We start from the raw sequence: 17,489 nt of genomic DNA on the forward strand, positions 1-17,489 counted from the left end.
TTCGTGTACAAAATAAGTTTGTAATGAGAAATAGTAAACTGAAGTGAAGTGTATAGTTTACGTGCAAAGAAATCCAATTTATTTGCAATATAAGTTGTATTTTGATCAGATTGATACATAATCATGTTTGTAGCCTACTTTGTAGAGATATAATATTCTATCATTGTGATAAAAGTGCCAGTAGACCAACCCAGATGTTGCATGTTGCTAATCATCTTTATGTTATATTAATTAATAGACATGTGTACACTAAGTGCCACCATTTTTTCGAATAAAAGCACTGAAAACCCAAACTTGCCCATGTTATACGATATAGAAGGTCTCAATGCGCGCGAAGCGTGCAAAAATTTTGGGTTAAAGCGGAAAACTTTTGTGGCCCCCCTTTCCTACCACCTAAAACTTTTTGGTCCCCCTCTTTTAAGGTCCAAAACTTTTTTGGCCCCCCTCCCTTTTTACCAGACCCCCCCACCAAAGTATTTCTGAACACTCCCTTAGCCAAGAAAATGTTTCTTTGTAGAACTTTAAGCTGAAGCAACTTCAAGGGTTCTAAGTAGAACAAAAAAAAAGGTTCTTTAGCCAAGAAAATCAGCGATTTTTTAGAACCAAAAAGGGTTCAGTAGCCTAACACTCCTTTTCACTTTTCTTATAACTTCAAGTTACTATCACTCAGTGAAATCATGAGAAAGTTCCTATAGGCCTAGGCCTATTTAAATCGTTAAGGTTCATTAATTATAGAACTTTAAATATTGCTTAGGGTGCTGTATACGGGACAAAAAAGGTTTCAATTCACGTTTGTCTGTTCCACGGGGTCTGTTCACTGGAATGCCGTGTTTTGACCGACCCTTTTCTTCGAATTCCCTTTTCTTCTTCTTTCACCTTTCTCCTTTCTTCACACCCAGGTCTGTTCACACCCTACTGACGCGAGGCATCCCCTGGCATTATTTATGCAATTATTTTATCTAGCCTAAGTACTAATAGTCACTTTATTATCTCGTATTAGCTCCAATGCGTACCCTAATGCGTAAGATCTACTGATAAGAATGGTCTTTTATGTTCTATTTTTAGCACATGAAACTACTTCCGGAATGTCAAATGCTTGTGAAATTTCGTAATTTATCCACGTCTGCTTACTGATTTACATGTTTGAGTACCGGAAAACCCCGCTATTGTTGTTGCAACTGTAGTTCTAAACGGACCATTTATTGGACTATTTCAACAAATAATTTCATAGCTATCCCAAAGTTACAATGTCTAAAACAACGGACAGCATTTCTTCGACGTGTGTGTTGTGTTGTCAGTCCATCAAAATTTACGCAGTTGGACCGTGTGACCATCACATTTGTTTCAAATGTTCAACAAAAATGAGAGTATTATGTGCTCAGAAATATTGTGCTGTGTGTCGCACTGACATGTCCAAGGTAAGAAGCCTTATAAGCTGCAAGCAACATGGCACCGTGTGTTCATGTAAACTCAGATCATTCATGATCATGAGATATGTGATTAAAATAAATTTAACACATCATGTACATGTAATTTTATATCATAAAATTAATGATAAAATCTTTCACGATCATTGACGAATGATTGACAATATTTAAATATTCAAGTTAATTCTTTATTACTTCTGTGCGCCAAGCGTGCACACAGAAGAAATAAACAACCACGCTGACCGTACCGGCTGATCATCGGAACATTTGACAACAAGCCGGTTGACCCATCATTGGACTGCACTGGTCGTCGGCGCGGCGTGTAGTAGGTGACCTTGTCACTTCTACGCATTCGCAATTCACCAGCGCGTACTCGGACCACGGAAGTAATAAAAAATTAACTTTACATGTTCTTACATTTAATACTTCTACAGTCATGACATAACAGTCATGATTCCAATAATTGAAACTCCCGGCTCCGACAATAAGTCCTCAAACGTTTGAAATTTGTAGAAATTTAGTACAACTTTTTTTAAAAGGACCCTTTAGAGCCGATTACAGGGGTAGCGTTAACCCCCGATCGGGGGTGAATGACCCCCTAAATTTAAAAAATATTAATTTTTCACCCTCCAATAATTGGGAATGTGCAAGCTCGGGGGTGAACTCTGACCCTCTACTTTTGGACCTTACTCCTACCCCTGACTACATGGCAAAGTATTTTTCACCCTCTGAGATTTAATTTTCACCCCATGTATTTGGATTTTCTGCAAGCTCGGGAGTGAAAAACACAGGAAAACAACCCCCGACTTTCGGGCCTTAATGCTACCTATACCTGGTCTCATGTACCCATACCTACATGTAGTGTATGGGTACATGGTATAACCAGGCATTCAAACAGGAAAGGAGAGAGCTGTCAAAGAGTGTTTCAAAACATGATAACTGCACCCGTTATAAAAATTCACACAAACCCATCATTTTCAAAATACACTGAAACTCTGTAATCCATTTTTGAAAAATATGATCCCTAATGTTTACTTACTTTTGTTCAGCAAAAACCCATTTCCAGTAAGTCAAATTCTGTAATTGTACATGTCTCCATGTTTACATTTTGTGGACTAAAAAAAAAAAAAATACCTGTTTCCAAATATTCCACCCAAAGTGTTAAGTGCCAGACACATGTGTTGGGGCAAATAATATTAGAAGTCATGAAGTATACTCTTTTGACCACACACAGCTGTACATAATAGATTAAGCTATTCTTTAATCCACCATAATGTTTTAAGCATGAGTGGCAACTCTTTCTCATGCCAAGGTTAAATTGATGACATGTCTTGACCTAATTGGCCAATTTACCAAACATATCATAACAAGATAGACTTTAACCAAGCCTGAATGTGCTCCTATCTGTAACCATGCTGTATACACATGCTTGTAACAGCTTCTATAAGCAGAGTCCAAGATGAGGTTACATGCTATGTGTAAAGGGCTACATGCTGGAGATAGCACATTCTAATGGTGGGAATTTTGATCACAAGAATTTATGTGGTGGAATAAACACATTTAAACACAGTTTTTGGCAACAAATTTCAACCAAATTGATATTTTAAGTGGACTATAATGCAGTAGGACTTTAAGTAATCAAGTTTGGCCACAGAAGACATTGGTGAGTAAGTCATTTGTTGTGAAAAAAACCAGCTGTACATTGAAAGTATGCTTTCCTACATGTAGTTTGTATGTGGATTGTAAGTATGTACCATTTTCTGCGTATAAATGCTACCCCTGGAGCCGAAACAGTGCCACAGAAACCTCAAACATTGAATTTGTAGCTCTAAATGGCTTCAAATTTCTTCGTTTTTTCAAAATAAGTAACAAAATCAGTGATAAATGAAATTTGCTGTTCAAATTGAAAAATAAGGGTCTTTGGGTGACAGATCAAATGAAAATACATGTAAGCCCTACTTATAAAAAATATGGGGTCTTTGAGTGACAGCAATGCTGAAAAAGGGGGTCTTAACAGCCCTACATACGTGTCACCTCCTAAGTGGGAGTGCCCCCCCCCCGGCTCGGTTGAAACAAAATTAAGAATTGAATGCAGGGGTAGTGTCCAAAAAGGCAAAATATTATCAAAGTTTTGCTGAATTCTGCACCCTTGCGAACGAAGCGGGAATAAAAATATCCGATCTTTGCGATCATAAACACAAAATTACAACTGTACTATTGGCAAAAGACATATTGCCAAACAATATCATTCCCGGAGAACATTTGACGTCGTCGTCAACTACTCAACTTCTCAAAATATTGGAGAAATATGCTCACCAAACATGGGAAAGTATGCAATGCAAATGGGGAACTGCAGACCTTCATTTCTAGAAACTGGTGGAACACTATTAATCACTCTACCGACTTTATTATGGAGCTCAGCAAGGCTCTCAATTTACAATGTCCATCAGCATTTAAAACATAATATTTTCAAGAAACAGGGATAGAGCTCCCTAAAAATGAAGGTCTGAAACTGAAAGTGCATATTAATCCCGGCCAAGAAGTAGTGTTTTTTGAACGATCCTCCAGGGTCTACTCTTTGTCTTACATGTATGTAGGTTTTGTAGGCAGGATTTGAAGGTTTGGGTGTGTAAATTTTTTTAAAAACTGGGTGTGAAATTAAAGATTTGTGTTCAAAGAATAGGCCATGTGGGCAAAAAACTCGGGTGTATTTACAAATTTGGGTGTGTAAAACACTCCCTACATGGCTGGCTGCCTTTAAGAAGCTCTTGCGATAGTCGCTTAGCCTAGTTTTTTATCCCCCTGGCTTTAGCCATGAGGGGGATATTGGGATAGTGTAAGTGTATATGTGTAATCCTTCTGTAGGGGGGTGTATGTGTACAGGGTGTAACAATAAAATTTGTACAATTTTGAAAATAGAATGACACAAGTATGCCGCTTATTTTTTGGTTTGATATTTATATGGCTATCAAGATAATTTCTTTAGCCACCAGATAAGCTTTGCTCCAATAAAATCGATGGTATATAAGTGAAGATATGTCCAATTATGTAACGTAGTCTTAAAACCGCTTGGGCCACTTTTGTCTAAGTGTTACAAAAGTGACTGAATAGAGTTGAACCATGGACCAGTTGGACGGTGTTCTTATGATAGGTAGTTTTAAACAATGGGGTATTCGAAGTGGTAGAAATGATTACCTAATAGAATATCTCCTTGAGTTTTTGAAAGACACAACTAAGCACTGACATAACAACCTCATTAGAAATCGTGGCTGCAGTTCACCAACTTCAACCCCAATTCACGTTGGAAGAGCTTTTTTTATGGTTGTTACATGGAGTCAAGCAGAAACCATAAGATTGTTAATAGCTCATTTTCCAAACTCACGTCTTCCATCAAGGCATACAATATAACTATGAGAAGTATGTAGAATCTGTTAACAGAAATGCTGGCAATGTGGTCGCCCCAGAACAGTTAGAAGCCCAGCTGAACTTAATTTCAAAATGTTATTGTTTTGTACTTATGGATGCAAAAACTGTTCTCAGTTTTACCAATGATATCTCAGGGATATGAGAAATTACTTTATTTATAAGATAATTTGAAAGAAATTTCATGACTTCAGTTATAGATTTTAAAGAAATATCATATTATTATTAAGTTCATGTAAATTATATGAAGACACACCACTTATAATTCTTTTGTGTCAGTTCTTTGATGTTTAATGCACGATAAGCATATCTCACGCGGTTCAAACTTAATATGCGCAAACATGGCAAAAGTGGCCCAACACGTTTTCTGGACGATTTAATTAATCGGCCATAACTTTTGAACCCAAGCTAGTAAAGAAACCAACTAAACGTCTTCTTTTAGCCAAGACATTACTGATTGTATTGCATATACCATTTTTGCCATAACTCTTTTAGTTTTTCCATGAGAAGTCAAAATGCAATTGTATAATTTCTATAAATTTTATTGTTACACCCTGTATACATGCATGTGTGTGTTCCATTTTGGTTAGGTTTTGGTTTTCGCCTATTTTCTCAGAGACTAGGGGTCGCCACGTTCCTCAAACTTGGTGGGTGGGTGCATCTTGACCCGAGACAGAACCGGTTTGTATTGGTTAGTGGGTCAAGGTCACTGAGGTCATCCAGGGGTCATCTGAGGTCAAATTAGTAAAAACTGTCGTATGGGCGTGAAACTTGGTGGGTACAGTCAACATTTAAAGCCAAATTTAAAGGCAAAAACTTAATAATTTGTTTTGAGATGAAAAAACTGAACTATAAATCACTTTTTTAGTTTTTGCCATTTTTTGCCGGCAAAAATTGGCAAAAATTGTTTTTGCCAAGCGGTTAAAACTGTGTTTTTTTCCACCTGTGGCAAAAACCTGCGAACCCTGCCCCCTCCCCTCGTGTAAGGTTTTGTTAATGGCATTAATCAGTGAGAGAATAGCGTTGGAACTCTATCAAGAAGAGATAAAAAATATTGCAGGGGGTCGAACCAGGCACCTCCAGATCATGGGCCAACTACCACATCACTGGACTACCAGTCTCGTTGACGGTTGATCGCTTTGCGTGCACCCCCCTCAAGGAACTAGAACTAGTTCTAATTACTAGCTTCATCCTGCATTTAAACACTCATTAATTCTTAATTATATATAAATATCACAAACTCAACATTTGTTATGTAGACATTAATTTTTACTAAAAGTTTCCAACTTTGTTCACAGGTGATTCTCACCCAGAAATTACACCCATATCAAGGCATCATCAGCCATAAGTTCCCCATAGATCGCAAGTATGGAATAGCCTTTGCAACCAGCAAGGTTCAGGAGGAATTCAGACGTCTGTTAGACCACCGGTGTTCTGTCTGCCCAGCTAAAAGGTTACCAGAGAATACCTTCAAAGACTTGCAAGATCACTTGAGGAAAGAGCATGAGATGTTCTATTGTGAGTTGTGCCTGGAACATTTGCAGGTATGTTGTTTGAAACTTGTTCCCCTGCCTCAGTATTACTCTATCAATACCGATAGTATCTTACAAGAAGTTACTGGGCTAGAATTTGTGCATGAATCATAAATTTGTCTCTGAAATTTGAAAAACTACTAAGTACAAGTGTTCCTGTGGAAAGATGTCTGCACCAACAGTATACAGTAATTGTTATTTTTGAATTAAACGTCTCAGCAGGGGTCGCATTCTTGCTCGTCTGCATGTCCTGGGACCCTTACCTTTTTGTTTTGGACTGTTTAGATCCCTTTAAAGTTGAAATTGACAAACGGGTCTGATCAAAACTGCATGGAAGCTTTTTACGTAAATCCTTTGCCGAGTTGCTCATAATAAAATTTTGATTGTTGATACAAAAAAGGAACCAATTATGACACAGAAAACCCAAGAAATCTTCCGAATAGAGCATTCCAAAATCATGAAAATAACCGATCAATAAATTATACCCATCTAATCCAACATATTGTGTGGGCAAGTTTTTTTGTGGCCTCTAAATCAGTTTTTGACCATTTTCAGAACTTCAGACCCCTTAGATCAGGCCTCGATAAATTTGGGCCCTCATTTACCCCTCAATCTTCAATGTTTGAGGGCCCTCACAAATCTTTGTGGACCCGCATTTGGGCCATTGGTTTTAACCTATGAACCCTACAAAAAAGTGAGAAAAATGGTAAATTTTTTGCGGGCCATTTGGGCCCGCCACCCGCCGGATGTATCTTTTGCGGGCCCTCACTGATTTTAGGGGGCCGAGGGCCCTTGGGCCCTCCTTATTTTGAGCCCTTAAATTTGGATTTTGCAGGGCTTAAGGTCCGGAAAAAATCAATTGGACCCTTTAAATATTTCAGCTCTCCCTGCTTCTTAGCCAATGTATAATCTAGAATCCTCCCTTGTGATATTTTAGGTCTTCACCCATGAGCGGAAGTGCTACAACAGACGCAATCTAGCCATGCACAAGAGGAAAGGTGACCCTGATGACACTTCCTATAGAGGGCATCCTTTATGCGAGTTTTGCGATGATAGATACTTTGATAATGACGAGTTACTGAAGCATTTGAGGCGGCAACATTATTTCTGTCATTTTTGCGAGACGGACGGTGCGAGTAATCAGTATTACAAGTAAGTGTAGTGAAGTACAATGAGTGTGGTAATTATGTACCAGTATAAAAAATATTGTAAATAGATAGGAGTTTTTGTGCTATAGACGAATCCCATTTCACGCATTCCTACACCTCACTGGCAGTCATAACTGGGTCCCCGTCAGCTACAATGCACCCAAAATGTGAAATGATTTGGCCTTGGCAGGAATTTTAAACTGCATTTCATCACCTGTTTTACACCTGCGGCGAAAACACATAGGCATAAGAATGATGAAAGTTTACAACACAATAGAAATTATAGAATTCCCTTTGGCAAAACACACAGCTTCTACAATGTACGTGGTCTATTGCATTTTATGTGCGGTACAAAGAAAGTAAAGTCATACACCATATCAAACGCTACTTCAAATGGATGTCTAGTACTTGCGAACAAAAGGACTGTATGAATAGATGCGACAGGATTACCTGCAGAATTATCTCTATTGTATATATTATTCTATAAAACCCTCCTTGTCCTTGCATCTTCACTAGGCGTTAGGCGGCTTTAATTCGCACAATTGGGCAGTCTTTATTTCCTGCAAAGGAAGTGGAGAAGTATAAAGTAATGTTTCAGGAAATCAAGGCCAAAACGCAATTTGTGGTTGCTCTCAACCAACCAGCAAATTCTCTTTTTCCAAGAAAAATGTGTTTGAAGGATATGCTATTAATAACAGAGTCTCGATACACCTCCACTGTTGACTCTCGGTGACCTGTCTCCATTTGAAATTGAAGATTAATGTTCAAACTATTAATATTTGTAGCCACTATGTGTTGCGACTGATGATCACAATGCACTGTCTTGAATACGGGAAGCACGGTGGCCTAATGGTTAGGGTGCGAGCTTTATAATTGAAAGGTTGCGGGTTCGAGCCCCACCACGGCCAGTGTGTTGCGTCCTTGGGCAAGACGGCGTAATTCCCAATTGCTCCACTCCACCCAGGTGTAAAAATGGGGAGCTGCTGGTTGTAATCACAATCTAAGTCGCTGAGAGTACCTGCGCATCAGTTGCGGACTTGTGGAAGCGGAAATGATTCTGATATATCCTAATGGCAGCGGAATAATTGTTGAAGTGTGCTGGTACTTAGGTGTAGCGCACGTTAAATCACCGACATTTTTTATTTATTTATTTAATATAAAATGGATATAACAGAATTAATGCCAATGTTATCACCCACTTATCATGTATTACAGTGACTATGCAGATCTGAAGTGTCATTTTGGTGAGGAGCATTACCTATGCGAAGAAGCCGAGTGTGCTGCCGAGGAATTCACCCATGCATTCCGATCGGACATAGACCTGAAGGCACATAAGGCTAGGGTACATAGCAAGAATTTGACCAGGGCTCAGGCAAAACAGGCGAGACAGATTGATATAGAAGTGAATCTACCGCCAAGACCAAGAGATAACAGAGGTAGGTATATATATATTGACTTGAAAAAGCCAATGTATGCACCAAGGAATTCACTCACACCCATGTATTCCGATCAAAGATAGATTTGAAGGCACTTGGGGCTAGGCATAGACTAATACAGACTATTCACCAACAGCCAAAGTCCCTTATATAAGCCGAACAAACTTGAGCAGTTTGTATGTCACATTTCATGGAACAATTGACCCTCATTAATGGATAGTGCTTGGACTTGACCTGTTGGTGCTTAGTCTGTATTAATCTATGGGGCTAGGGTACGCATGGCAAGATTATTATGAGCAGGACAAAACAGGTGAGACAGATTGATTTGGCACACTATGAGATATATTATCTTGAGTTAATTAAGCTGCGCAGGTTAAGGTGTAGCAAGAATGTCACCTGTGCTGGACAAGCAAGCTAAATGTAATTTTCTATGATGACCAATAAATAAGAAAAACTGTTTATTGTAGCATGATTAAAACAGTTTGTTTAGACCAGCAAGGAATAAAAGTCACTTCCCTTAGGCAGAGTGAAAAATAAAATATGTTTCTCGTCCCCTCCCACTTCCCTTTTTGAGGCTGCTTCAATTTTATTTTTTATTTTTTTATAAATTCAGTTATAACTTTTGAAAAAAGATGTCTAGGAAGTTGAGATGCTTAATATACATTTGTAGCCTTGCTAATTCTTAATGGCGTATTTTTATTCTGTCGTTACTCAAGGTTTAGGAGGATCAGGAAGAGGACGTGGTAGAAGATTTGAAAGGTAGGTAGATTGTAGTCCACTCCACAGGTTAAAATGTGTATAAATTCTATCAAATCAAGGCCAAGAAAAATGTTCTTAAGAAAAATCTAGTATACATGGATGATACATGAATGCAAATTTTTGAGCTTCCTTGAAGACTCATAAATGATAACATTGATGTATGATCTACAGATTCAGTGGGCTTTTACATGCACCTACAGTTTCTGCCAAAGAAAAACGGCAGTTGTTTACATTTTGAGAGCGTGCACAGCGTAAACACGTAAATGGGGTTCTGATTGGCCGATTCAATCGTCTGGCAATCGTAACAACAGACACAGTAATTAATCTGATTGGCCGATTACGCATCAAAACGTTGGTGCAAACAAAGCTCCGTGTATGACGTTGCTCATTAACAGGTCACTTGTGTCAATCTGAGCAAGGGACTGCCGTTTTTCTCTAAAACTGAGTTTAAACAGATGATGATATATCATTGAATGATTAAATTGGATGTGTCCGCTTCAAATGATGTAGTATGAGCACCACCAGTGTGTGCAGTCTTTCCAATACTGGTGCTCATCTTTTCCTTTGTTTGGATGTGAAATTGTAAATCGAACATGGTAATTGATAGGCAAATACACCATTGAAATCACTTGAACATCCAATTTGTTATGGAAAGATATCTAATATGTTATCTTAAAAAAATATTTTTCAGGTTTGACAATTATGGAGATACAGCACGTGCAGTACAAGCATCTGTTGAAACAGCTCGTAAAGAGGAGCGCGCAAGAGATCAGGAGGAATCGGCTCGAAGTGACCGGAAAGCTACAAAGGTGACAAAAAGCATGGACAAGAAGGCAAGTAATAGCGCTGTGGAGGGAAGGAGAAACAGCTGGCAAGATGAGCGTGGAAGTGGAAAATCATCACCAGTTCCCATGGAGACGAGAAAAGAAGATGCGGGTGTTAAAGTTTCTGCCAAGATGAGCAAAGCATCCAAAGATGATAATAAGGAAAACCAAAGAAAAGATAAGAAGGTATCAGCACCAGTAAAAGCCAAGAGTTCATCAGGAGGCGCATCTATTGTCTCTAGCACAAAGAAGCCTGTCAAGAAAGAAGGGCTTCATGATTTTCCATCGCTTGCCACTTTTAAGCCGCTCACAGATGAAACTGTAACACCTACATGGGGTGAAGTGGCAGCTCTATCCACTGTTGTTTCATCATCATCATCATCCTCTAAGGAAGGGGGTAAGAAGAAGAAAAAGAAGAAGAAAGATTCTGGTTTTACTATAGAAGAGCCAGAATCTGGACTTAATCTGTTCAGTGGTGCGATTAATGCAGAAGATGATAAAAAATCAAAAATAAGTGAGAAACCACCACAACCGACGTGGAATACAAGCAGTAGTGCCTCTTCAAGCAACTCAACGGATGCGAAACAGCCGTCACTTTCGTGGGCGGCAAGTGCATCCACAACTACAAGCCAGTCTACTAGGGCAACAAAAAACGTGACATCAAAGGGTCCAACTACAAGCCCGCCTACAACTACAAGCCAGCCTACTTGGGCAATGAGCATGACATCAAAGAATCAAACTACAAGCCACCCTATAACTACAAGCCAGCCTATGTGGGCAACAAGTGTGATATCAAAGAGTTCAGCTACAAGCCAGCCTACAACTACAAGCCAGCCTACTTGGGGAACAAACATGACGGCAACTTCTGAAAGCTCATGGCCAAGCATGGTCCCATCTACTAAAAGTCAACCTATAACAAATTCTACATGGAGTAACAAAAGTAGCACGCCAGCTTTAGGAGACTCTAGTGATTTCCCAACGTTAAGCTCGATAGCAAGTTTACTCGGTGGCAGCGGCAGTTTGTCAAGTAAAAAGCAAAAAGAGAATCGCAGCAGTGACAAGCAAAAAGAGAATCGTGGCACTGACAAGCAAAAAGAAAATCGCAGCAATGACAAGAAAAAAGAAAATCGCAGCACTGAGAAGAAACATCCGGATAGCGAGAAAAAATCTGTACCCACTGCATCATGGAATAAAATAGCAGAGCCTGTAAAAAATAGTTCAACAAGTGAAGCGCCATCTAAAAATGTTTCTAAAAAAGGACAAGGAGGTGTTAGTGATAGCTCTAGACCACCGCCAGGTCTGTCCCTTGCCCCTAGTAATGATGTTATCCATAGAGCTCCTCCAGGTTTTAGCCAAGGCCCAAAGTTAAATAACCCACCTCCAGGATTTGCAGCTGTAAGCTTACCTATAAATAGTGTTCCGCCAGACCCACACCTTGCTTACATACAACCAGACAATTACCCCAAAAGAAACTATGCTCTCCTTGAGAAAATCAAAGCCTACCTGCAGTACGACGAGTCGAAGTTGATGATCTTTAAGACCGTATCGGGAGAGTTTAGGAGAAGCAACATTACGCCTGCCGAGTATTACGGGCACTGTCTCGATCTGCTCGGTGATAATTTACCCAAAATATTTTCGAATTGGTGAGCCTCTTGCGGATGTAGTCAAACAACAAGAGTTACTTGAAGCTGCTAACAATTTGAGGACACAACGGAAAGAAAAGAAGGAAGATAAAGTGTTGAAAATTAGCGAGAGTAAAGCACAGACTAATCGTAAGGCTAGTAGTAGTAAAGCATGGGGCAATACAGTAGATCATAGTACGTGTACGCAGTGTGGACAGATCATGCTGACGGCCGACATGGAAGCACATCTGAATTCCCACCAAGATTTTCCAAGTTTAACAGCTAGCGTAGGGACAAAGTCAAAGCCATTGGCGGCACCAGGCTCTTGGGCTAGGATCAAGTGATATCACTCACAGCTGTACATGAAGCATATTCTTTTTAAGTGTTAAACCTGTATTTTCCTGTAGTTGTGCTGCCATTTTCCATTTTCCACTGGGCTTTTTCAAGTTTTTGATTTTGCATAATAATGCTAAAGGTGTCTGTTTATAGTATATCTATTGGTAAGTCTGAGATATAATTGACAAGATCTATTCTATTGATTTGGCCAGAAAATGTGGGAAACCCCATTTCGTGGCAGTGGACGGTTCAGCTACATGTACATTGTACCGTAATTGGGTGGTAAATTATTTCATTCGATTTGTTTGTTGCAATGTAAATATGCCCAGAAAGTAAAATCAAAATGAATTAGAATTGAGACGTTTACACTGTAAATCAAAAGTGTCTCCTTTTCGCCAAACTGTCTCCTCGAATTAAGACCATTGAGCCCAATCTTCACTTTGGGAGGCTTGCAACCAATAAGTCACTCAATGGGTATTTATTTTAGCTCTAGTGATGTTGATTAGGTGTGTGTAAAAGTGTCTGATTTGTGTCTTGATTTGGGCCCGAGTTGATTCAATAGCAATGGTTTATTGCTCATTGTGTACAAACTCTCCAAAGTGGGATGGTTTGGTCAAAACGAGACACCTTAGCAGGGCAGTAGATTTTTTAAGATTGAGAAACTGAAAATTTGGAAAGGCTCACTTATGTAATTAACTATCTAACAAATTCCAATTTCACGCATTCCTGCTACTCAATGGCAGCCATTAGCCGCGACGGGTACCCAACTATCCCACCTAAAATGTGGGATGATGCGGCCTTGAAGGGTATTATAAACTGCATTCTATCACCTGTGTTACACGTAGACAAAAGAATGATGACAGTTTACAACACAAAAGAATCTAACATCGAATTTTAAGCGGGTTTAATCCACCCAATTGGGTACTCACAACACCTGTTTGGTGCATGCGGGTACCCAAATATGGCCGACCAAATCCTGACCATGACTTGGCTCGTTGGATTTGTCTATAGAAGGCTTACTTAAATTAAGATCTTCTTTGTCTTCAATGACCTTTATAATTAACCTTGGTGTATTTGACGCTGTAAGTTGTAAAGTGTAGTATGCATCACAGTGTTATTAATTTATCATTCAGTGGCAATACTGAATGCGATAAAACGTTAATTATTGTAGGTGCTGATTTGTTTTGTTGTAAGCAGGTGTTGCCGTAAAAACTCCATAGTTAGCATATGTGCTTACTATCAAGAGCTTTTAAAACATGCAAACATGAAGAGCCCCATCCACAAAAGTGTAAAGGGTTTTGAGCAAATCATCGATAGACATAGTTATATATACGAACAAGTAAATGTGCAAATGTGTGTCTCAACCCTATTACATTGCAGGTCAGTTGGTAAAGCACCGCACTTTGGTACTTTCATGATTTCAAAAGTGCTCGATATTAAGCCGAATAAGCACATATATATACAAACTATCGAGTTTTTATGGTATTACATTACATTGTATATGGTCACAATTATGGCACAAGGGCTTGAGTTCTAAGGAGAGTGTCATATAACTCTCCTGAAACTTAGTAGGAGTGGGATTTTTGCAAGTAATGTAAAACTTGTTAATTCTTCCTAACTCCTGGAAACAATTCGTACACCAATTCCAAATTTCAAAGCCCTGTGGAAATATTTGTGAGAAATACTATAAGCTTGGAGGGAAATTAGGGCAAACCTTTTTCTTGCCGTACTGGCTATGTGCCCCAATCCCTAAGGGTGAGGCTAGGGTGATAGGCTCGTAGCCAGTACTTGGGAAAAACTGTTGCCCTATTTCCTGATATAAACTGTGTGATATTTGTTTTACTTTTATCACAGCATACTTTGACAATGGGGATGAAGTTTAGGGATGAAATAGTCAAAAGTGTCACATGGTGAAATAGTCGTTGTAGGAATTACTCCTGAAGAAAAAATATCAGCAGGCCTGGAAAAAATGTTCATTTCCCAGGAATGTAGAAATTTCCCTTCATATCAGGATTTCCCACCATTTCTTACATATTTCTCTTTATCAAAAAAGAGAGCACAATTTCCCTCCAGATTACCAAATTCCCTCGGAGTGAGATTCCAGAATTCCCCATTTTTCCAGGCCTGAATATCAGAATTGTCACCATTCTTTCCCATTATTTTGCCAATGTAGAATATGAGAATGTACCTGTAAATACCGAAGTAGGAGTCTGTTAAAAGCTGATTCAAAATTATACTATAAATTATACAATTTTACAAGGTCAGTGACTTTTGGTCAGAAGAACAGAAGAGATCACATTTAAATTGCATGTTATTTTTTTAAACCAATTTGGTTTAATTGTTGAATTCACAGGTAACATGTTAGATAGTGTTGTGATACATGCTAATGGTAGAGTATGGGTTAGTGTTAGGTTTTAGGATTAGGGATAGGGTCAGTTAGGGTTTGATTTAGAGTAAGGGCTAAGGTTAGAGTTGAATTCAGCAGTTACACCATACATTTAATTGTCACACCTTTGATGGTGATGAGCATTTTCATTGAAATTAATCTTGTAAGTTGTCACTGAGCTGTGATATTGTATTATAAATACATGATATAATGTATACTTTGTAAAGATATAATTCTGTTGAAAATTTGTGATTTGAAACTGCCATGTAACTTGTATAGAGTTCAAATATTTATTTTTACTATGTGACTTTGATATGATTTTAATTTAATTGTCGTTATTTATGTGATGAAAGATGGAAAGTATAATTATTTTAGTGCTTTATAAGAGGAAGAGTGATCATGAAAAAGAACCAACCAAACCTTAGGAGGATTTTTCTTGTGACATTTGTCTGATTTAAAAAAAATATGTTTTTACTTTGAATGACCTATTATAATATCCCACCTTAATTTTGTTGGAATGACAATGTGAACGTGTTTGCCACACACACACACACTTTAATACTCTCTGATTGGTACTAAATAGGTGCAATTTATACTGTTTTGTAGCCCAACTTATTAATGATCAAAGCATAGATAAGGACTAAGTTGGGTAAGTGGGTGTACAGTGCATGTAACAGCCTCTTTTTTATGATTTTAATTTTTCACCTCAAATTCTTAGACATCGGTGGTTAGGTTTTTCACAGAAGATCCTTCTAGGTCCATGTTTTGAAAAAAATCACACAAAAGAGCAAAAGTTTGCCATTTTTTTGGGTAAAAACTTATCCTAGAAAGTAGAAAATGGGGTAGGGTTTTGAAACTTAGGCGGACACCCTATCAAAAAATAATTTGGTAACCCCAGGGGTCCGATTTTATTTGAGTATATTTTGTTATGAGGGTATGCGATTTGTCTTGAACTTGAATCAGTCAATTTTTTAATCTTTTTTCCCAAAGGCACAAGTTCACTAGAAATTGAGGTTTAGTTCTGTGACACAAATAGGTATAAGTACAGTATTGTGCGGCTACTTACATGTACAGGAGAGTGGTCTGACTAACAACATCAAACCCTCTATTTCTCCAAATGGAGATTTGAATCTTTGTGGGAAGCCCATATTTTTCTCACTGCCCCTGCCAAATATTAGGGACGAAAGTAGCTCAGTTTTTGTAGCCTTGTCCACACTGTACGATAACGACAGTCCCAATAATGAGTTTTCAGTCCGAGCATAGAGCAAACTCGGACTAGGATGAAAGATGTTTTGTTTGGATTTTATAAGGCAGATGTGTTAGAAATGGGTTGCACAGTATTCGATGTGGCCTTCAAATGCTCATTTTTGGGTCGATCCTTCATGTAATTATTTTGTGTAAGCTAATCCTAGCCCTAAGCCTAATCCAAACCCAAACCCTATAATCGTAACCCTATACTAACCCTAACCCTAATTTTGTGTAAAATTACATGAAGGAATAACCCATTTTTGGCCCTCATATCAAAAGGGATTGAAATGGTGGCAATAGTATGTGGTGAAATCCTCACTTTTATGAATTTCCTATGACCATGTCTTTGAGATTTATATTTGCATTTTCAGAATTCAGTGTTGCTTGGATGCAAAACATTTGAATTCACAAGTACCTGGGTATTTAAAAGTTATAAAGAGTTGTAAAATTTGTAAAATGGACTGAAAATTTTACAGCAGTTGATGAATTTTAAAAAAAAAAAGTTAATTTTTACAGATTGTGGAACAACTTTGTCTTTTAAAAATCTGATCAGCAGTTCAAAATATTGTCTTCACAGGTTCTTATAATATTCCTAGACTGAATCCTTTGTCGTCTACCAAATTTGCATTTTTATTATGTGACGTGCCTATTAGTGTTGACTGAAAAACAAGCATTCCAAAAATTTACCACAGCGTTACACAGCAAAATTGAGTCTGCACTCTGGGTACAATCTTTTTGATTGTAATAATTTGGCCTCAAAATTCCTTCAAATTTCTGTCTATACAGTGGGATTGATCCAAATATCATGATTTGAAAAAACCCCGCAAAGTTTGCATCTGAAAGGCAATATGAATGCTGTATATGCAGTCTATTATCAGGGTCAAAAATTAGGAAAATCATTCAAACTGTATTCATGAGGCTTGTTGATCAAAATGAAATTTTCCAAGTTTTGCCGGTCAAAAATGAAAAGTGATTATTTTACTGTCGGTCCATTTAGTTGATACGGAACCTAACCACAACTAGAAGCCGGTTTCTGGGCGAAATTGTCAAATTAAAATGGCATCCAACAAGATATGGAGTATCACTTCATGTAGTTAAAATAATCATGTGTCTTCGATAAGGCAAAACATGAAAATTGGTAAGCAAAACCATATTGTGGCAGTCTTGTGTGCGAGGTTAGTTTTTTAATAGGCCAAATTGCTTATAAGTTCAACATAACACATAAGAATGACTTGCTCAAATGTAAGTGATTAAATTATACATTATTGACTTGTGCAACCCTCACATTTATACTTCAAGAAATGAAGAGACCATTATACTGTTTTCTTAATTCAATGTATCTGTTTGT

The 17,489-nt window shown here is 38.2% G+C and overlaps 1 protein-coding gene across 1 annotated transcript; it reads left to right on the top strand.

Annotated features, from left to right (window-relative positions):
- The first annotated feature begins 1,073 nt into the window (after nt 1-1,073).
- On the top strand, nt 1,074-14,831 carry LOC140137668 (E3 ubiquitin-protein ligase ZNF598-like). Its single transcript, XM_072159408.1, is given in 7 exon segments — nt 1,074-1,418; nt 6,149-6,394; nt 7,320-7,534; nt 8,746-8,966; nt 9,683-9,725; nt 10,417-12,186; nt 12,188-14,831. Coding segments are annotated over 7 exon segments (2,994 nt in total). The 5' UTR covers nt 1,074-1,247; the 3' UTR covers nt 12,516-14,831.
- Nucleotides 14,832-17,489: the final 2,658 nt, after the last annotated feature.

Source organism: Amphiura filiformis, chromosome 17 (assembly GCF_039555335.1).
Source record: "Amphiura filiformis chromosome 17, Afil_fr2py, whole genome shotgun sequence".
Lineage (NCBI taxonomy): Eukaryota > Metazoa > Echinodermata > Ophiuroidea > Amphilepidida > Amphiuridae > Amphiura > Amphiura filiformis.